General features: G+C 32.8%; 1 protein-coding gene across 1 annotated transcript; it reads left to right on the top strand.

Annotated features, from left to right (window-relative positions):
• The first annotated feature begins 8,366 nt into the window (after window positions 1–8,366).
• Window positions 8,367–9,353, top strand: zgc:165603 (uncharacterized protein LOC571425 homolog). The gene is made up of 2 exons (XM_062987266.1): window positions 8,367–8,839; window positions 9,342–9,353. Exons 1-2 carry the CDS (start codon window positions 8,402–8,404, stop codon window positions 9,351–9,353), a joined length of 450 nt encoding a protein of 149 aa, XP_062843336.1. The 5' UTR covers window positions 8,367–8,401.
• The last annotated feature ends 12,900 nt before the right edge of the window (window positions 9,354–22,253 follow it).

The raw sequence follows: 22,253 nt of genomic DNA, 5'->3' as shown, positions 1-22,253 counted from the left end.
GAATCTGCCCCTTTTCTAGCACGAGACAGAATTACCAGAGAAACACTCAGGCTGGTGGGAAGAGAGATCAGGTAATGTAGTCACTGAAGGAGGTAAGTATATTGCCCATTGTATTGGTACTGATCTTGTTCCAGAAGCCGGAGTTGCAAAACAGATAGGAGAGCAACTTGGAGTGAAGGACTTGACAACAGCTCCAGTGGGTAAATGCACAATACACAGTGAAAAGGGAGTGACAGTGTTTAATTTGGTAACTAAAACTCACTCAAAGGGCAAACCAACATTGCAGAACTTCATCTTAGCTGTGCAACACCTGGCCGACTTACTTAAAACCTTAAAAGTACCTGAATTAGGCATTCCTAAATTGGGTGGTGGCCTGGACGGACTTGATTGGCGTACAGTCCAACCAATTTTGCAGGCTTTACTAAAGGACACAGGCACTAAGGTTACTATTTTCTATAGGGAATAGAGAACTCACTGCCTGACTAACACAATGCCTTTTCATCCACTAACAGATCCGTTTAATCAGGCTTTGAAACGATCAGGATGTGGATGCATTACCATGACCATTTTGGCAATATTGACCATATTATTGGTGGGTTCCATATTTCCACTCAGTACAAAGTGGGATCAAGCACTAAAACTAAAACAAGATAATGATAATCTAGCTAGAGTCAGGAGAGCCCGACAGGTACCACCCATAAGGCAAGATGGGAACAACAAGGTAGCAACCATTCCATATGGGAATTCCAGCACTACAAATATACCGATGAAAGATGATGGGGAAAAGGTAGTAGTGGTGGCAAGAGCAGAGTTGACTTGGAGGGACCAGCTGGCTATTGAAACAGGTTATGAAGAGACCAATACTTGGCTGGAGTGGATAAGGTACACAATAGGGGAACTGGGAGTTAAAAACTGTTTTGTATGTGCGGCAGAAAAACCCACATTAGCTACTCGCCCTGTTAAATCGAAAAACCTGACGTGTCTGACTTCTCTATTCACCGATGAGCCCAGAAATGACACAAATTGTAGGGAGCAGGGTAAACTATTCCCAATCACGGAGCAACCAACTCCCACTAGCGTAAAGGCATACAAAGGTGAGTATATTTGCTTTAAATCAGACAAAACTGGTGAAATAATTAACAGGGGCAATTTCCCTAAGGGTTGGTGCAATGAAATAATTCCCCTAGGGGATGACGGCATATATAATGATTACAAACTGTTCAATCAAACATCTGCAAGAGCTGACCTTTTGTGGTTATGTGGGGACATGAAGGTCAGAAAAAGACTGTCTGGTGTCTGGAGAGGGTAGTGCTCTTTGGTGTATTTGATTATGCCTTTCAGAATCTATCATCAAGAAGGCGTGAAGGACCCTGCAGATGTGATGAGACATCACCGCCAGACCAGAGAGGTGAAGCCTGGAGGATCTTTTGACAAAACTGTCTGGATAGATGGAATTGGAGTGCCGAGAGGAGTTCCTGATGAGTTCAAGGCTAGAGACCAGATTGCTGCAGGCTTTGAGAGTGTATTCTTCTGGTGGTCCACAATAAATAAAAATGTAGATTGGATTAACTATTTGTATTATAACCAGCAGAGATTTGTGAATTTCACTGTCCAGGCAGTGGAAGGACTTAGAGATCAATTGGACAAAACCTCACTAATGACTGTCCAAAATAGAATGGCACTAGATATGTTGCTGGCAGATAAAGGACGTGTCTGTCATATGATTGGAACCACCTGCTGCACCTTCATACCCAACAATACTGCCTCAGATGGAACTGTTTCCAGAGCCTTGGAGGGGCTGAAGGCTCTCTCAAAGGAATGGAAAGAGAACTCTGGTATCGAAAATTGGTTCACTAAGTGGATGGAGAATTTCTTTGGCTCATGGAAAGGAGTAATAACTCAATTGGCTATGGCAGTTTGTGTGGGATTGGCTATCCTAGTGGTGTGTGGATGTTGTTGTGTGCCATGCATAAAGACCCTGATTGTGAGATTAATCAACACCGTGATTCAAAAGGGGGCAGCAGCAGGCGAAGTCCAGGAAACTGTACTCTACATGCAAACCAATGGGCCAAAAGAAAACTTAAAGAATGAGGAAGATCAGGAGTACTGGACTTAACTTCAATGTTGAGTGTTTGTTTGTCTCGTTTGTCAATATTCTTCTGTCTAGATTGCTGATCGATGGATGACACCAAAGGGGGACCCCAAGAAGCAAGAATAGAAGAAAATGTAGTGAATTAATGTTTTGTGTGTATTTAGCTACAATACAACATATATAGGGTAAAGGACATCTTGATAGTTTAAGTAAATAGTAATGTTAAGTTGCAAAACACATAGGCACATATTTGATTAATGTAACCCTTGCATGATTGGTGATGGTTCAAGTTGTCCAAAAGGAGATCACTGAGATCAAAAGGGGGACCATGGATTTCCTGTCAACAAAAAGATATCATCAACACATAAGGGAATTTAGCTTACTCTGAAGATGTAACACATATAGGGAAGTCTCTAAAGGACTATACATTTTGAATTTCTTTCCTATCCGGTTGCTGAAAGGTCCAAGTAAGCTTTGATTGTGTAACTATAGCCTTCTGAAGCTCTTTGTTGAAGTGAATGCAATGTTTTGCATTCAAAGGGGGAATTGTTATAATATAAATTATTATTGGGCATTACAATATTGGTCTAAAACATTTTGGTATTCAAGGAATGTGATTGGAGTTGTTCCAAACCGCCACGTGGTATAAAACCGGTTAGAACTGGCTGAGTGGAAGCCTGGAACAAAAGGCATACCTTATATGGAGTAGTACTACACCTGGCCACTAGGGGGTGGTGGTAAACTATAAATAACAGCTGCGCGCTCTACTCGTGGTCTGTTGCATTGTTCACTTAGACGGAGAAGGCTTCAGAACGCAGCTGCTTTGTGACTTGGAGGACGAACCAACCTTTTCTGAATAAAACTTTTAAAAGGACGCCACCTTGCCTCCTGATAAATTCGGATTGATTCTAACAAAAGATCCACAACAACAATACCTAAAAAAAAACTGATTTTATCCATGCCAAAATACCATTGGAATATACAGCATAGCAAAAACCTCAGTAGCATTGCAAGTTTTTAGCTATTTTGAAACTTCAATAGCTTTTAAAATATTTACCAAATTTCTCCAAAACACGTTTAATTGTATCAAGAAAAACCCACATTACACACTACAATTTTTATTTTCAAACTTTTACCTTTTAATACCTAAAAAAAACACTGATTTTATCCATGCCAAAATACCATTGGAATATACAGCATAGCAAAAACCTCAGTAGCATTGCAAGTTTTTAGCTATTTTGAAACTTTAATAGCTTTTAAAATATTTACCAAATTTCTCTAAAACACGTTTTATTGATTTAGTGTTGGCTTACATCTGCCACGGTAAACAGACACAGTCTCAATGGTTTGTGACCTAAGGATTCCGGGTAACGTCCGGTGGCGACTCGCAGACAGTTGGTTAGGCCTGTTAGTCTGCTGCCTGGTCTTGGCTCTGGATAGTCAGTTACCACTATCTGCCGCTACACTAACGCGGTGGTAAAGCCTGTCACCCATGCTGCAAGAAATGCGAGCTTTAGAAGATGAGTTGAAGTTGCTGTTTAAGTTGAATTCACCGGCGCTTCTGCTGGTAGTCACAGAAAAGCGGCTTTAATTCTGGAAAGCAGGTGATGATGAGCTGGAATATAAAAACCAACGACCAAGCAACACAAACGCGCTTTGTTTGGACAAAACCGGCTGTAATTCTAAAGAAAAACGGTGTTTATATCAAGCAATTCTGATGTGCCATTTTTAAATAAAGGCCTTTATATTGTCAAATTTCTATTATTTTAACTCTAGACTGTTATTAAAAGAAATTCTCTAGTTTCCACAAAATATTTCCAATTCATTATGATAGTACACCATCTGTAGATGTCACTCAGTTAATATCAAGCAATTCTGATGTATCATTTCGAAATAAAGGCCTTTATATCGTCAAATTTCCATTATTTTTAAATCAAGATTGTTTTAAAAAGGAATTTTCTAGTTTCCTCAAAACTATTCCACTTCAAAATGATAGTACACCATCTGCAGATGTCAGTCAGTTAATATCAAGCAATTCTGATGTGGCATTTCTAAATAAAGGCCTTTCTGATGTATCATTTTATATATATATATACAGTGTATCACAAAAGTGAGTACACCCCTCACATTTCTGCAAATATTTCATTATATCTTTTTATGGGACAACACTATAGACATGAAACTTGGATATAACTTAGAGTAGTCAGTGTACAGCTTGTATAGCAGTGTAGATTTACTGTCTTCTGAAAATAACTCAACACACAGCCATTAATGTCTAAATAGCTGGCAACATAAGTGAGTACACCCCACAGTGAACATGTCCAAATTGTGCCCAAATGTGTCGTTGTCCCTCCCTGGTGTCATGTGTCAAGGTCCCAGGTGTAAATGGGGAGCAGGGCTGTTAAATTTGGTGTTTTGGGTACAATTCTCTCATACTGGCCACTGGATATTCAACATGGCACCTCATGGCAAAGAACTCTCTGAGGATGTAAGAAATAGAATTGTTGCTCTCCACAAAGATGGCCTGGGCTATAAGAAGATTGCTAACACCCTGAAACTGAGCTACAGCATGGTGGCCAAGGTCATACAGCGGTTTTCCAGGACAGGTTCCACTCGGAACAGGCTTCGCCAGGGTCGACCAAAGAAGTTGAGTCCACGTGTTCGGCGTCATATCCAGAGGTTGGCTTTAAAAAATAGACACATGAGTGCTGCCAGCATTGCTGCAGAGGTTGAAGACGTGGGAGGTCAGCCTGTCAGTGCTCAGACCATACGCTGCACACTGCATCAACTCGGTCTGCATGGTCGTCATCCCAGAAGGAAGCTGACGCACAAGAAAGCCCGCAAACAGTTTGCTGAAGACAAGCAGTCCAAGAACATGGATTACTGGAATGCCCTGTGGTCTGACGAGACCAAGATAAACTTGTTTGGCTCAGATGGTGTCCAGCATGTGTGGCGGCGCCCTGGTGAGAAGTACCAAGACAACTGTATCTTGCCTACAGTCAAGCATGGTGGTGGTAGCATCATGGTCTTGGGCTGCATGAGTGTTGCTGGCACTGGGGAGCTGCAGTTCATTGAGGGAAACATGAATTCCAACATGTACTGTGACATTCTGAAACAGAGCATGATCCCCTCCCTTCGAAAACTGGGCCTCATGGCAGTTTTCCAACAGGATAACGACCCCAAACACAACCTCCAAGATGACAACTGCCTTGCTGAGGAAGCTGAAGGTAAAGGTGATGGACTAAACCCAATTGAGCACCTGTGGCGCATCCTCAAGTGGAAGGTGGAGGAGTTCAAGGTGTCTAACATCCACCAGCTCCGTGATGTCATCATGGAGGAGTGGAAGAGGATTCCAGTAGCAACCTGTGCAGCTCTGGTGAATTCCATGCCCAGGAGGGTTAAGGCAGTGCTGGATAATAATGGTGGTCACACAAAATATTGACACTTTGGGCACAATTTGGACATGTTCACTGTGGGGTGTACTCACTTATGTTGCCAGCCATTTAGACATTAATGGCTGTGTGTTGAGTTATTTTCAGAAGACAGTAAATCTACACTGCTATACAAGTTGTACACTGACTACTCTAAGTTATATCCAAGTTTTATTTCTATAGTGTTGTCCCATGAAAAGATATAATAAAATATTTGCAGAAATGTGAGGGGTGTACTCACTTTTGTGATACACTGTATATATATATATATATATATACAGTGCCTTGCAAAAGTATTCAGCCCCCTTGAACTTTTCAACCTTTTGCCATATTTCAGGCTTCAAACATAACGATATGAAATTGTAATTTTTTGTGAAGAATCAACAACAAGTGGGACACAATCGGTGGAACGAAATTTATTGGATATTTTAAACTTTTTTTAGAAATAAAAAACTGAAAAGTGGGGTGTGCAATATTATTCAGCCCCCTTGCGTTAATACTTTGTAGCGCCACCTTTTGCTGCGATTACAGCTGCAAGTCGCTTGGGGTATGTCTCTATCAGTTTTGCACATCGAGAGACAGAAATTTTTGCCCATTCTTCCTTGCAAAACAGCTCGAGCTCATTGAGGTTGGATGGAGAGCGTTTGTGAAAAGCAGTTTTCAGCTCTTTCCACAGATTCTCGATGGGATTCAGGTCTGGACTTTGACTTGGCCATTCTAACACCTGGATACGTTTATTTGTGACCATTCCATTGTAGATTTTGCTTTATGTTTTGGATCATTGTCTTGTTGGAAGATAAATCTCCGTCCCAGTCTCAGGTCTTTTGCAGACTGCAACAGGTTTTCTTCCAGAATGGTCCTGTATTTGGCTCCATCCATCTTCCCATCAATTTTAACCATCTTCCCTGTCCCTGCTGAAGAAAAGCAGGCCCAAACCATGATGCTGCCACCACCATGTTTGACAGTGGGGATGGTGTGTTCAGGGTGATGAGCTGTGTTGCTTTTACGCCAAACATAACGTTTTGCATTGTGGCCAAAAAGTTCGATTTTGGTTTCATCTGACCAGAGCACCTTCTTCCACATGTTTGGTGTGTCTCCCAGGTGACTTTTTATAGATATCTTTGAGAAATGGCTTTCTTCTTGCCACTCTTCCATAAAGGCCAGATTTGTGCAGTGTACGACTGATTGTGTCCTATGGACAGAGTCTCCCACCTCAGCTGTAGATCTCTGCAGTTCATTCAGAGTGATCATGGGCCTCTTGGCTGCATCTCTGATCAGTCTTCTCCTTGTTTGAGCTGAAAGTTTAGAGGGATGGCCGGGTCTTGGTAGATTTGCAGTGGTCTGATACTCCTTCCATTTCAATATGATCGCTTGCACAGTGCTCCTTGAGATGTTTAAAGCTTGGGAAATCTTTTTGTATCCAAATCCGGCTTTAAACTTCTCCACAACAGTATCTCGGACCTGCCTGGTGTGTTCCTTGGTCTTCATGATGCTCTCTGCGCTTTAAACAGAACTCTGAGACTGTCACAGAGCAGGTGCATTTATACGGAGACTTGATTACACACAGGTGGATTCTATTTATCACCATCAGTCATTTAGGTCAACATTGGATCATTCAGAGATCCTCACTGAACTTCTGGAGTGAGTTTGCTGCACTGAAAGTAAAGGGGCTGAATAATATTGCACGCCCCACTTTTTAGTTTTTTATTTCTAAAAAAAGTTTAAAAAATCCAATAAATTTAGTTCTACTTCACGATTGTGTCCCACTTGTTGTTGATTCTTCACAAAAAATTACAATTTCATATCGTTATGTTTGAAGCCTGAAATATGGCAAAAGGTTGAAAAGTTCAAGGGGGCTGAATACTTTTGCAAGGCACTGTATATATATATATATATATATATATATATATATATACTGTATATATATATATATATATATATATATATATATATATATAAATATATAAATTACATTATTTATATAATTGTATCTGATATATTGACATACTTTAATATATTTACATATTTTTTTACTAATATATTTATATAATTTAACTGATATGTTCTTATATTTATTAACTAATATATTCATATAATTTAACTGATATGTTCATATATTTATTAACTAATATATTCATATAATTTAACTGATATATTTATATATTTATTAACTAATATATTCATATAATTTAACTGATATGTTCATATATTTATTAACTAATATATTCATATAATTTAACTGATATGTTCATATATTTATTAACTACTATATTCTTATAATTTAACTGATATATTTATATATTTATTAACTAATATATTCATATAATTTAACTGATATATTGATATATTTATTAACTAATATATTTATATAATTTAACTGATATATTTTTTATATTTATTAACAAATAGATTTATATAATTTAACTGATGTATTTATATATTTCTTACTGATTCATTTATATACTATATTTTAACTGATATATTTTAACACGACCTCATTTACTACACATTGACCTGCAGGTGGCGCCAGGGAGCCACGTGTGTGAGTCTGGTCTGCGCTTCCCTCGCGCTCTCCATCATGGTCAGCGCGCGACTCGTGCCGAATAGAAACACGTATACTCCAGCCGAGCGCGCGCTCGCACACGTGTGTGTGTGTGTGTGTAAATGTAAGCTTGTGCGTGGGCGCCCTCCCCTCGAGCGTGTGTGTGTGTGTGTGTGTGTGTGTGTGTGTGTGTGTGTGTGTGTGTGTGTGTGTGTGTGTGTGTGTGTATGTTGTTATTATTATCCTCCCGCCTGCCGGCGCGCCGCTCCTCTCCTCTCCTCTCCTCTCCTCTCCGCTCGTGTCCGCTCCGCTCCTCTCCGGTGCGCTCGGCTCGGTATGGCCAGATTCACGCAGACTGAGAGCAGGCACCAGCAGCATCAGCACCAGCACCAGCAGCAGCTTCATCCTCAGCTTCAGCACCACCAGCTCCCTCAGCATCCTCAGCAGCAGACTCCCCCGCAGCCCGCCCACGCCAGCGCGCTCCTCGTCTCCACGTCGGCAGCGATAGCAGCAGCACCGAGCCCACAGCCCGCGCACCTCGCGCTCCCCAAGCCTATGAACGGCCCCGAGTCCGTCTCCGTGATCCACGCCGACGGCGGCGCCATGAAGGACCAGGATGCCATCAAGCTCTTCGTGGGTCAGATTCCGCGCAACCTCGAGGAGAAGGACCTCAAACCCTTGTTCGAACAGTTCGGCAAGATCCACGAGCTCACCGTGCTGAAGGACCGATACACGGGGATGCACAAAGGTAACGCCAGTTCTTTCTCCGTGGACGTGGGTTCGACAGAAATGAGGCACTATTATTTATTTACTATAATAACATTGTTTTGTTCGTTTGAGTAAATTAGTGTCGAGTATCAACAGTTTTCCATCATTAATACTCATCTCTTCTGATACACAATAGCTTAAATAATACATCATCTGGATTGTTATTAATTAAGCTATTATAATATAAATAATAATATAAGAATAAGACTTGCAATGGATTGACCACCTGTCCAGGGTATTCCTGCCTTGTGGCCAGTGTTTCCCGGTGGCATCTGACCCTCCGCAACCCTGACCAGGATAACCAAGATGATGAAAATGAACTGAAATGAATATAATAATAAATCATAAATAAATAAATCATCATAAATGGATGGAATATGTATATTTATATTTCTTCACAGTTAACAGTAGGGATATTTCTGTATATCCAGATGGACCCAAATGGACAATAGAAATAATAAATTCATCATAAATTCATGAATTCTATTTTATTGTTCTGCATTTAAAGAATAAAACTTAAAAAAAAATAAAAATTGTATTGTGTAAGGTGGGCTTTTCTTGATACAAAATACGTGTTTTAGAGAAGTTTGGCAAATATTTTAAAAGCTATTGAAGTTTCAAAATAGCTAAAAACTTGCAATGCTACTGAGGTTTTTGCTATGCTGTATATTCCAATGGTATTTTGGCATGGATAAAATCAGTTTTTTTTTTAGGTATTAACAGGTAACAGTTTAAAAATAAAAATTGAAGTGTGTGAGGTGGGTTTTTCTTGAAACAATAAAACGTGTTTTAGAGAAATTTGGTAAATATTTTAAAAGCTAATGAAGGTTCAAAATAGCTAAAAACTTGCAATGCTACTGAGGTTTTTGCTATGCTGTATATTCCAATAGTATTTTGGCATGGATAAAATCAGTTTTTTATTCAGTATTAAAAAATAAAACTTAAAAAATAAAAATTGTAGTGTGTAAGGTGGGTTTTTCTTGAAATAATAAAACGTGTTTTAGAGAAATTTGGTAAATATTTTAAAAGCTAATGAAGGTTCAAAAGAGCTAAAAACTTGCAATGCTACTGAGGTTTTTGCTATGCTGTATATTCCAATGGTATTTTGGCATGGATAAAATCTGTTTTTTTTAGGTATTAAAAGGTAACAGTTTTAAAATAAAAATTGTAGTGTGTAAGTTGGGTTTTTCTTGAGACAATAAAACATCTTTTAGAGAAATTTGGTAAATATTTTAAAGGCTATTGAAGGTTCAAAATAGCTAAAAACTTGCAATGCTACTGAGGTATTTGCTATGCTGTATATTTCAATGGCATTTTGGCATGGATAAAATCAGTTTTTTCTTCAGTATTAAAGAATAAAAGTTTAAAAATAAAAATTGTAGTGTGTAATGTGGGTTTTTCTTGAAACAATAAAACGTCTTTTAGAGAAATTTGGTAAATATTTTAAAAGCTATTGAAGGTTCAAAAGAGCTAAAAACTTGCAATGCTACTGATGTTTTTGCTATGCTGTATATTCCAATGGTATTTTGGCATGGATAAAATCAGGGTTTTTTTAGGTATTAAAAGGTAACAGTTTTAATGTAAAAATTGTAGTGTGTAATGTGGGTTTTTCTTGAAACAATAAAACGTCTTTTAGAGAAATTTGGTAAATATTTTAAAAGCTATTTACCGTTCAAAATAGCTAAAACCTTGCAATGCTACTGAGATTTTTGCTATGCTGTATATTCCAGTGGTATTTTGGCATGGATAAAATCAGTGTTTTTTTTAGGTATTAAAGAATAAAAGTTTAAAAATAAAAACTGTAGTGTGTAATGTGGGTTTTTCTTAATACAATAAAACGTGTTTTAGAGAAATTTGGTAAATATTTTAAAAGCTATTGAAGGTTCAAAAGAGCTAAAAACTTGCAATGCTACTGAGGTTTTTGCTATGCTGTATATTGCAATAGTATTTTGGCATGGATAAAATCAACTTTTTCTTCAGTATTAAAGAATAAAAGTTTAAAAATAATAATTGTAGTGTGTAATGTGGGTTTTGCTTGAGAAAATAAAACTTGTTTAGAGAAATTTGGTTAATTTTTTAAAAGCTATTGAACGTTCAAAATAGCTAAAAACTTGCAATGCTACTGAGGTATTTGCTATGCTGTATATTCCAATGGTATTTTGGCATGGATAAAATCAGTTTTTTTTTAGGTATTAAAAGGTAACAGTTTGAAAATAAAAATTGTAGTGTGTGAGGTGGGTTTTTCTTGAAACAATAAAACGTGTTTTAGAGAAATTTGGTAAATATTTTAAAAGCTAATGAAGGTTCAAAAGAGCTAAAAACTTGCAATGCTACTGATGTTTTTGCTATGCTGTATATTCCAATGGTATTTTGGCATGGATAAAATCAGTTTTTTCTTCAGTATTAAGGAATAAAATTAAAAAAAAAATTTGTAGTGTGTAATGTGGGTTTTTCTCGAAACAATAAAACGTGTTTTAGAGAAATTTGGTAAATATTTTAAAAGCTATTGAAGGTTCAAAAAAGCTAAAAACTTGCAATGCTACTGATGTTTTTGCTATGCTGTATATTCCAATGGTATTTTGGCATGGATAAAATCAGGGTTTTTTTAGGTATTAAAAGGTAACAGTTTGAAAATAAAAATTGTAGTGTGTAAGGTGGGTTTTTCTTGAGACAATAAAACATGTTTTAGAGAAATTTGGTAAATATTTTAAAGGCTATTGAAGGTTCAAAATAGTTAAAAACTTGCAATGCACAGGTTTTATGCTATGCTGTATATTCCAATAGTATTTTGGCATGGATAAAATCTGTTTTTTCTTCAGTATTAAAAAATAAAAGTTTAAAAATAAAACTTGTATTGTGTAAGGTGGGTTTTTCTTGATACAATAAAACGTGTTTTAGAGAAATTTGGTAAATATTTTAAAAGCTATTGAAGTTTCAAAATAGCTAAAAACTTACAATGCAACTGAGGTTTTTGCTATGCTGTATATTCCAATGGCATTTTGGCATGGATAAAATCAGTTTTTTCTTCAGTATTAAAGAATAAAACTTAAAAAAATAAAAATTGTATTGTGTAAGGTGGGCTTTTCTTGATACAAAAAATCGTGTTTTAGAGAAGTTTGGTAAATATTTTAAAAGCTATTGAAGTTTCAAAATAGCTAAAAACTTGCAATGCTAATGAGGTTTTTGCTATGCTGTATGTTCCAATGGTATTTTGGCATGGATAAAATCAGGTTTTTTTTAGGTATTAAAAGGTAACAGTTTGAAAATAAAAATTGTAGTGTGTGAGGTGGGTTTTTCTTGAAACAATAAAACGTGTTTTAGAGAAATTTGGTAAATATTTTAAAAGCTAATGAAGGTTCAAAATAGCTAAAAACTTGCAATGCTAATGAGGTTTTTGCTATGCTGTATATTCCAATGGTATTTTGGCATGGATAAAATCAGGTTTTTTTTAGGTATTAAAAGGTAACAGTTTTAATATAAAAATTGTAGTGTGTAAGGTGGGTTTTTCTTGAGACAATAAAACATCTTTTAGAGAAATTTGGTAAATATTTTAAAGGCTATTGAAGGTTCAAAATAGCTAAAAACTTGCAATGCTACTGAGGTATTTGCTATGCTGTATATTCCAATGGCATTTTGGCATGGATAAAATCAGTTTTTTCTTCAGTATTAAAGAATAAAACTTAAAAAATAAAAATTGTAGTGTGTAAGGTGGGCTTTTCTTGATACCAAAAACCGTGTTTTAGAGAAGTTTGGTAAATATTTTAAAAGATATTGAAGTTTCAATATAGCTAAAAACTTGCAATGCTACTGAGGTTTTTGCTATGCTGTATATTCCAATGGTATTTTGGCATGGATAAAATCTGTTTTTTTTTTAGGTATTAAAAGGTAATAGTTTTAAAATAAAAATTGTAGTGTGTAACGTGGGTTTTTCTTGAGACAATAAAACATGTTTTAGAGAAATTTGGTAAATATTTTAAAGGCTATTGAAGGTTCAAAATAGCTAAAAACTTGCAATGCACAGGTTTTATGCTATGCTGTATATTCCAATAGTATTTTGGCATGGATAAAATCTGTTTTTTCTTCAGTATTAAAAAAAAATAAAAAATAAAAAAAATTGTAGTGTGTAATGTGGATTTTTCTTGAAACAATAAAACGTGTTTTAGAGAAATTTGGTAAATATTTTAAAAGCTATTGAAGGTTCAAAATAGCTAAAAACTTACAATGCAACAGAGGTTTTTGCTATGCTGTATATTCCAATGGCATTTTGGCATGGATAAAATCAGTTTTTTCTTCAGTATTAAAGAATAAAACTTAAAAAATAAAAATTGTAGTGTGTAAGGTGGGCTTTTCTTGATACCAAAAACCGTGTTTTAGAGAAGTTTGGTAAATATTTAAAAGATATTGAAGTTTCAATATAGCTAAAAACTTGCAATGCTACTGAGGTTTTTGCTATGCTGTATATTCCAATGGTATTTTGGCATGGATAAAATCTGTTTTTTTTTAGGTATTAAAAGGTAATAGTTTTAAAATAAAAATTGTAGTGTGTAACGTGGGTTTTTCTTGAGACAATAAAACATGTTTTAGAGAAATTTGGTAAATATTTTAAAGGCTATTGAAGGTTCAAAATAGCTAAAAACTTGCAATGCACAGGTTTTATGCTATGCTGTATATTCCAATAGTATTTTGGCATGGATAAAATCTGTTTTTTCTTCAGTATTAAAAAAAATAAATAAATAAAATGAATTGTAGTGTGTAATGTGGATTTTTCTTGAAACAATAAAACGTGTTTTAGAGAAATTTGGTAAATATTTTAAAAGCTATTGAAGGTTCAAAATAGCTAAAAACTTACAATGCAACTGAGGTTTTTGCTATGCTGTATATTCCAATGGCATTTTGGCATGGATAAAATCAGTTTTTTCTTCAGTATTAAAGAATAAAACTTAAAAAATAAAAATTGTAGTGTGTAAGGTGGGCTTTTTTTGATACCAAAAACCGTGTTTGAGAGAAGTTTGGTAAATATTTTAAAAGCTATTGAAGTTTCAAAATAGCTAAAAACTTGCAATGCTACTGAGGTTTTTGCTATGCTGTATATTCCAATGGTATTTTGGCATGGATAAAATCTGTTTTTTTTTTAGGTATTAAAAGGTAATAGTTTTAAAATAAAAATTGTAGTGTGTAACGTGGGTTTTTCTTGAGACAATAAAACATGTTTTAGAGAAATTTGGTAAATATTTTAAAGGCTATTGAAGGTTCAAAATAGCTAAAAACTTGCAATGCACAGGTTTTATGCTATGCTGTATATTCCAATAGTATTTTGGCATGGATAAAATCTGTTTTTTCTTCAGTATTAAAAAAAATAAATAAATAAAATGAATTGTAGTGTGTAATGTGGATTTTTCTTGAAACAATAAAACGTGTTTTAGAGAAATTTGGTAAATATTTTAAAAGCTATTGAAGGTTCAAAATAGCTAAAAACTTACAATGCAACTGAGGTTTTTGCTATGCTGTATATTCCAATGGCATTTTGGCATGGATAAAATCAGTTTTTTCTTCAGTATTAAAGAATAAAACTTAAAAAATAAAAATTGTAGTGTGTAAGGTGGGCTTTTTTTGATACCAAAAACCGTGTTTTAGAGAAGTTTGGTAAATATTTTAAAAGCTATTGAAGTTTCAAAATAGCTAAAAACTTGCAATGCTACTGAGGTTTTTGCTATGCTGTATATTCCAATCGTATTTTGGCATGGATAAAATCAGTTTTTTCTTCAGTATTAAAGAATAAAACTTAAAAAATAAAAATTGTAGTGTGTGAGGTGGGTTTTTCTTGAAACAATAAAACGTGTTTTAGAGAAATTTGGTAAATATTTTAAAAGCTAATGAAGGTTCAAAAGAGCTAAAAACTTGCAATGATACTGAGGTTTTGGCTATGCTGTATATTCAAATGGTATTTTGGCATGGATAAAATCAGTTTTTTCTTCAGTATTAAAGAATAAAAAAAAAAAAAATCTGTTTTTTTTTTAGGTATTAAAAGGTAATAGTTTTAAAATAAAAATTGTAGTGTGTAACGTGGGTTTTTCTTGAGACAATAAAACATGTTTTAGAGAAATTTGGTAAATATTTTAAAGGCTATTGAAGGTTCAAAATAGCTAAAAACTTGCAATGCACAGGTTTTATGCTATGCTGTATATTCCAATAGTATTTTGGCATGGATAAAATCTGTTTTTTCTTCAGTATTAAAAAAAATAAATAAATAAAATGAATTGTAGTGTGTAATGTGGATTTTTCTTGAAACAATAAAACGTGTTTTAGAGAAATTTGGTAAATATTTTAAAAGCTATTGAAGGTTCAAAATAGCTAAAAACTTACAATGCAACTGAGGTTTTTGCTATGCTGTATATTCCAATGGCATTTTGGCATGGATAAAATCAGTTTTTTCTTCAGTATTAAAGAATAAAACTTAAAAAATAAAAATTGTAGTGTGTAAGGTGGGCTTTTTTTGATACCAAAAACCGTGTTTTAGAGAAGTTTGGTAAATATTTTAAAAGCTATTGAAGTTTCAAAATAGCTAAAAACTTGCAATGCTACTGAGGTTTTTGCTATGCTGTATATTCCAATCGTATTTTGGCATGGATAAAATCAGTTTTTTCTTCAGTATTAAAGAATAAAACTTAAAAAATAAAAATTGTAGTGTGTGAGGTGGGTTTTTCTTGAAACAATAAAACGTGTTTTAGAGAAATTTGGTAAATATTTTAAAAGCTAATGAAGGTTCAAAAGAGCTAAAAACTTGCAATGATACTGAGGTTTTGGCTATGCTGTATATTCAAATGGTATTTTGGCATGGATAAAATCAGTTTTTTCTTCAGTATTAAAGAATAAAAAAAAAAAAAAAAATTGTAGTATGTAATGTGGGTTTTTCTCGAAACAATAAAACGTGTTTTAGAGAAATTTGGTAAATATTTTAAAAGCTATTGAAGGTTCAAAAAAGCTAAAAACTTGCAATGCTACTGATGTTTTTGCTATGCTGTATATTCCAATGGTATTTTGGCATGGATAAAATCAGGGTTTTTTTAGGTATTAAAAGGTAACAGTTTTAAAATAAAAATTGTAGTGTGTAAGGTGGGTTTTTCTTGAGACAATAAAACATGTTTTAGAGAAATTTGGTAAATATTTTAAAGGCTATTGAAGGTTCAAAATAGTTAAAAACTTGCAATGCACAGGTTTTATGCTATGCTGTATATTCCAATAGTATTTTGGCATGGATAAAATCTGTTTTTTCTTCAGTATTAAAAAATAAAAGTTTAAAAATAAAACTTGTATTGTGTAAGGTGGGTTTTTCTTGATACAATAAAACGTGTTTTAGAGAAGTTTGGTAAATATTTTAAAAGCTATTGAAGTTTCAAAATAGCTAAAAACTTGCAATGCTACTGAGGTTTTTGCTATGCTGTATATTCTAATGGTATTTTGGCATGGATAAAATCAGGGTTTTTTTAGGTATTAAAAGGTAACAGTTTGAAAATAAAAATTGTAGTGTGTGAGGTGGGTTTTTCTTGAAACAATAAAACGTGTTTTAGAGATATTTGGTAAATATTTTAAAAGCTAATGAAGGTTCAAAATAGCTAAAAACTTACAATGCAACTGAGGTTTTTGCTATGCTGTATATTCCAATGGCATTTTGGCATGGATAAAATCAGTTTTTTCTTCAGTTTTAAAGAATAAAACTTAAAAAAATAAAAATTGTATTGTGTAAGGTGGGCTTTTCTTGATACAAAAAACCGTGTTTTAGAGAAGTTTGGCAAATATTTTAAAAGCTATTGAAGTTTCAAAATAGCTAAAAACTTGCAATGCTACTGAGGTTTTTGCTATGCTGTATATTCCAATGGTATTTTGGCATGGATAAAATCAGTTTTTTTTTTAGGTATTAAAAGGTAACAGTTTAAAAATAAAAATTGTAGTGTGTGAGGTGGGTTTTTCTTGAAACAATAAAACGTGTTTTAGAGAAATTTGGTAAATATTTTAAAAGCTAATGAAGGTTCAAAATAGCTAAAAACTTGCAATGCTACTGAGGTTTTTGCTATGCTGTATATTCCAATAGTATTTTGGCATGGATAAAATCAGTTTTTTATTCAGTATTAAAAAATAAAACTTAAAAAATAAAAATTGTAGTGTGTAAGGTGGGTTTTTCTTGAAATAATAAAACGTGTTTTAGAGAAATTTGGTAAATATTTTAAAAGCTAATGAAGGTTCAAAAGAGCTAAAAACTTGCAATGCTACTGAGGTTTTTGCTATGCTGTATATTCCAATGGTATTTTGGCATGGATAAAATCTGTTTTTTTTAGGTATTAAAAGGTAACAGTTTTAAAATAAAAATTGTAGTGTGTAAGTTGGGTTTTTCTTGAGACAATAAAACATCTTTTAGAGAAATTTGGTAAATATTTTAAAGGCTATTGAAGGTTCAAAATAGCTGAAAACTTGCAATGCTACTGAGGTATTTGCTATGCTGTATATTTCAATGGCATTTTGGCATGGATAAAATCAGTTTTTTCTTCAGTATTAAAGAATAAAAGTTTAAAAATAAAAATTGTAGTGTGTAAGGTGGGTTTTTCTTGATACAATAAAACGTGTTTTAGAGAATTTTGGTAAATATTTTAAAAGCTATTGAAGGTTCAAAATAGCTAAAAACTTGCAATGCAACTGAGGTTTTCGCTATGCTGTATATTCCAATAGTATTTTGGCATGGATAAAATCAATTTTTTCTTCAGTATTAAAGAATAAAAGTTTAAAAATAATAATTGTAGTGTGTAATTTGCGTTTTTCTTGAGAAAATAAAACTTGTTTAGAGAAATTTGGTAAATATTTTAAAAGCTATTGAACGTTCAAAATAGCTAAAAACTTGCAATGCTACTGAGGTATTTGCTATGCTGTATATTCCAATGGCATTTTGGCATGGATAAAATCAGTTTTTTCTTCAGTATTAAAGAATAAAACTTAAAAAATAAAAATTGTAGTGTGTAAGGTGGGCTTTTCTTGATACAAAAAATCGTGTTTTAGAGAAGTTTGGCAAATATTTTAAAAGCTATTGAAGTTTCAAAATAGCTAAAAACTTGCAATGCTACTGAGGTTTTTGCTATGCTGTATATTCCAATGGTATTTTGGCATGGATAAAATCAGTTTTTTTTTTAGGTATTAAAAGGTAACAGTTTAAAAATAAAAATTGTAGTGTGTGAGGTGGGTTTTTCTTGAAACAATAAAACGTGTTTTAGAGAAATTTGGTAAATATTTTAAAAGCTAATGAAGGTTCAAAATAGCTAAAAACTTGCAATGCTACTGAGGTTTTTGCAATGCTGTATATTCCAATAGTATTTTGGCATGGATAAAATCAGTTTTTTATTCAGTATTAAAAAATAAAACTTAAAAAATAAAAATTGTAGTGTGTAAGGTGGGTTTTTCTTGAAATAATAAAACGTGTTTTAGAGAAATTTGGTAAATATTTTAAAAGCTAATGAAGGTTCAAAAGAGCTAAAAACTTGCAATGCTACTGAGGTTTTTGCTATGCTGTATATTCCAATGGTATTTTGGCATGGATAAAATCTGTTTTTTTTAGGTATTAAAAGGTAACAGTTTTAAAATAAAAATTGTAGTGTGTAAGTTGGGTTTTTCTTGAGACAATAAAACATCTTTTAGAGAAATTTGGTAAATATTTTAAAGGCTATTGAAGGTTCAAAATAGCTGAAAACTTGCAATGCTACTGAGGTATTTGCTATGCTGTATATTTCAATGGCATTTTGGCATGGATAAAATCAGTTTTTTCTTCAGTATTAAAGAATAAAAGTTTAAAAATAAAAATTGTAGTGTGTAAGGTGGGTTTTTCTTGATACAATAAAACGTGTTTTAGAGAATTTTGGTAAATATTTTAAAAGCTATTGAAGGTTCAAAAGAGCTAAAAACTTGCAATGCTACTGAGGTTTTTGCTATGCTGTATATTGCAATAGTATTTTGGCATGGATAAAATCAACTTTTTCTTCAGTATTAAAGAATAAAAGTTTAAAAATAATAATTGTAGTGTGTAATGTGGGTTTTGCTTGAGAAAATAAAACTTGTTTAGAGAAATTTGGTTAATTTTTTAAAAGCTATTGAACGTTCAAAATAGCTAAAAACTTGCAATGCTACTGAGGTATTTGCTATGCTGTATATTCCAATGATATTTTGGCATGGATAAAATCAGTTTTTTTTTAGGTATTAAAAGGTAACAGTTTGAAAATAAAAATTGTAGTGTGTGAGGTGGGTTTTTCTTGAAACAATAAAACGTGTTTTAGAGAAATTTGGTAAATATTTTAAAAGCTAATGAAGGTTCAAAAGAGCTAAAAACTTGCAATGCTACTGATGTTTTTGCTATGCTGTATATTCCAATGGTATTTTGGAATGGATAAAATCAGTTTTTTCTTCAGTATTAAAGAATAAAACTTAAAAAATAAAAATTGTAGTGTGTAAGGTGGGCTTTTCTTGATACCAAAAACCGTGTTTTAGAGAAGTTTGGTAAATATTTTAAAAGATATTGAAGTTTCAATATAGCTAAAAACTTGCAATGCTACTGAGGTTTTTGCTATGCTGTATATTCCAATGGTATTTTGGCATGGATAAAATCTGTTTTTTTTTTAGGTATTAAAAGGTAATAGTTTTAAAATAAAAATTGTAGTGTGTAACGTGGGTTTTTCTTGAGACAATAAAACATGTTTTAGAGAAATTTGGTAAATATTTTAAAGGCTATTGAAGGTTCAAAATAGCTAAAAACTTGCAATGCTACTGATGTTTTTGCTATGCTGTATATTCCAATGGTATTTTGGCATGGATAAAATCAGGGTTTTTTTAGGTATTAAAAGGTAACAGTTTGAAAATAAAAATTGTAGTGTGTAAGGTGGGTTTTTCTTGAGACAATAAAACATGTTTTAGAGAAATTTGGTAAATATTTTAAAGGCTATTGAAGGTTCAAAATAGTTAAAAACTTGCAATGCACAGGTTTTATGCTATGCTGTATATTCCAATAGTATTTTGGCATGGATAAAATCTGTTTTTTCTTCAGTATTAAAAAATAAAAGTTTAAAAATAAAACTTGTATTGTGTAAGGTGGGTTTTTCTTGATACAATAAAACGTGTTTTAGAGAAATTTGGTAAATATTTTAAAAGCTATTGAAGTTTCAAAATAGCTAAAAACTTACAATGCAACTGAGGTTTTTGCTATGCTGTATATTCCAATGGCATTTTGGCATGGATAAAATCAGTTTTTTCTTCAGTATTAAAGAATAAAACTTAAAAAAATAAAAATTGTATTGTGTAAGGTGGGCTTTTCTTGATACAAAAAATCGTGTTTTAGAGAAGTTTGGTAAATATTTTAAAAGCTATTGAAGTTTCAAAATAGCTAAAAACTTGCAATGCTAATGAGGTTTTTGCTATGCTGTATGTTCCAATGGTATTTTGGCATGGATAAAATCAGGTTTTTTTTAGGTATTAAAAGGTAACAGTTTGAAAATAAAAATTGTAGTGTGTGAGGTGGGTTTTTCTTGAAACAATAAAACGTGTTTTAGAGAAATTTGGTAAATATTTTAAAAGCTAATGAAGGTTCAAAATAGCTAAAAACTTGCAATGCTAATGAGGTTTTTGCTATGCTGTATATTCCAATGGTATTTTGGCATGGATAAAATCAGGTTTTTTTTAGGTATTAAAAGGTAACAGTTTTAATATAAAAATTGTAGTGTGTAAGGTGGGTTTTTCTTGAGACAATAAAACATCTTTTAGAGAAATTTGGTAAATATTTTAAAGGCTATTGAAGGTTCAAAATAGCTAAAAACTTGCAATGCTACTGAGGTTTTTGCTATGCTGTATATTCCAATGGCATTTTGGCATGGATAAAATCAGTTTTTTCTTCAGTATTAAAGAATAAAACTTAAAAAAATAAAAATTGTATTGTGTAAGGTGGGCTTTTCTTGATACAAAAAATCGTGTTTTAGAGAAGTTTGGTAAATATTTTAAAAGCTATTGAAGTTTCAAAATAGCTAAAAACTTGCAATGCTAATGAGGTTTTTGCTATGCTGTATGTTCCAATGGTATTTTGGCATGGATAAAATCAGGTTTTTTTTAGGTATTAAAAGGTAACAGTTTGAAAATAAAAATTGTAGTGTGTGAGGTGGGTTTTTCTTGAAACAATAAAACGTGTTTTAGAGAAATTTGGTAAATATTTTAAAAGCTAATGAAGGTTCAAAATAGCTAAAAACTTGCAATGCTAATGAGGTTTTTGCTATGCTGTATATTCCAATGGTATTTTGGCATGGATAAAATCAGGTTTTTTTTAGGTATTAAAAGGTAACAGTTTTAATATAAAAATTGTAGTGTGTAAGGTGGGTTTTTCTTGAGACAATAAAACATCTTTTAGAGAAATTTGGTAAATATTTTAAAGGCTATTGAAGGTTCAAAATAGCTAAAAACTTGCAATGCTACTGAGGTATTTGCTATGCTGTATATTCCAATGGCATTTTGGCATGGATAAAATCAGTTTTTTCTTCAGTATTAAAGAATAAAACTTAAAAAATAAAAATTGTAGTGTGTAAGGTGGGCTTTTCTTGATACCAAAAACCGTGTTTTAGAGAAGTTTGGTAAATATTTTAAAAGATATTGAAGTTTCAATATAGCTAAAAACTTGCAATGCTACTGAGGTTTTTGCTATGCTGTATATTCCAATGGTATTTTGGCATGGATAAAATCTGTTTTTTTTTTAGGTATTAAAAGGTAATAGTTTTAAAATAAAAATTGTAGTGTGTAACGTGGGTTTTTCTTGAGACAATAAAACATGTTTTAGAGAAATTTGGTAAATATTTTAAAGGCTATTGAAGGTTCAAAATAGCTAAAAACTTGCAATGCACAGGTTTTATGCTATGCTGTATATTCCAATAGTATTTTGGCATGGATAAAATCTGTTTTTTCTTCAGTATTAAAAAAAAATAAAAAATAAAAAAAATTGTAGTGTGTAATGTGGATTTTTCTTGAAACAATAAAACGTGTTTTAGAGAAATTTGGTAAATATTTTAAAAGCTATTGAAGGTTCAAAATAGCTAAAAACTTACAATGCAACAGAGGTTTTTGCTATGCTGTATATTCCAATGGCATTTTGGCATGGATAAAATCAGTTTTTTCTTCAGTATTAAAGAATAAAACTTAAAAAATAAAAATTGTAGTGTGTAAGGTGGGCTTTTCTTGATACCAAAAACCGTGTTTTAGAGAAGTTTGGTAAATATTTAAAAGATATTGAAGTTTCAATATAGCTAAAAACTTGCAATGCTACTGAGGTTTTTGCTATGCTGTATATTCCAATGGTATTTTGGCATGAATAAAATCAGTTTTTTTTTAGGTATTAAAAGGTAATAGTTTTAAAATA

The sequence above is a fragment of the Trichomycterus rosablanca genome, chromosome 25 (genome assembly GCF_030014385.1).
Source record: "Trichomycterus rosablanca isolate fTriRos1 chromosome 25, fTriRos1.hap1, whole genome shotgun sequence".
NCBI classification, from domain to species: Eukaryota; Metazoa; Chordata; class Actinopteri; order Siluriformes; family Trichomycteridae; genus Trichomycterus; species Trichomycterus rosablanca.
The sequence above is the reverse complement of the archived record's forward strand: the minus strand, read 5'-3'. Positions and strand labels throughout refer to the sequence as shown.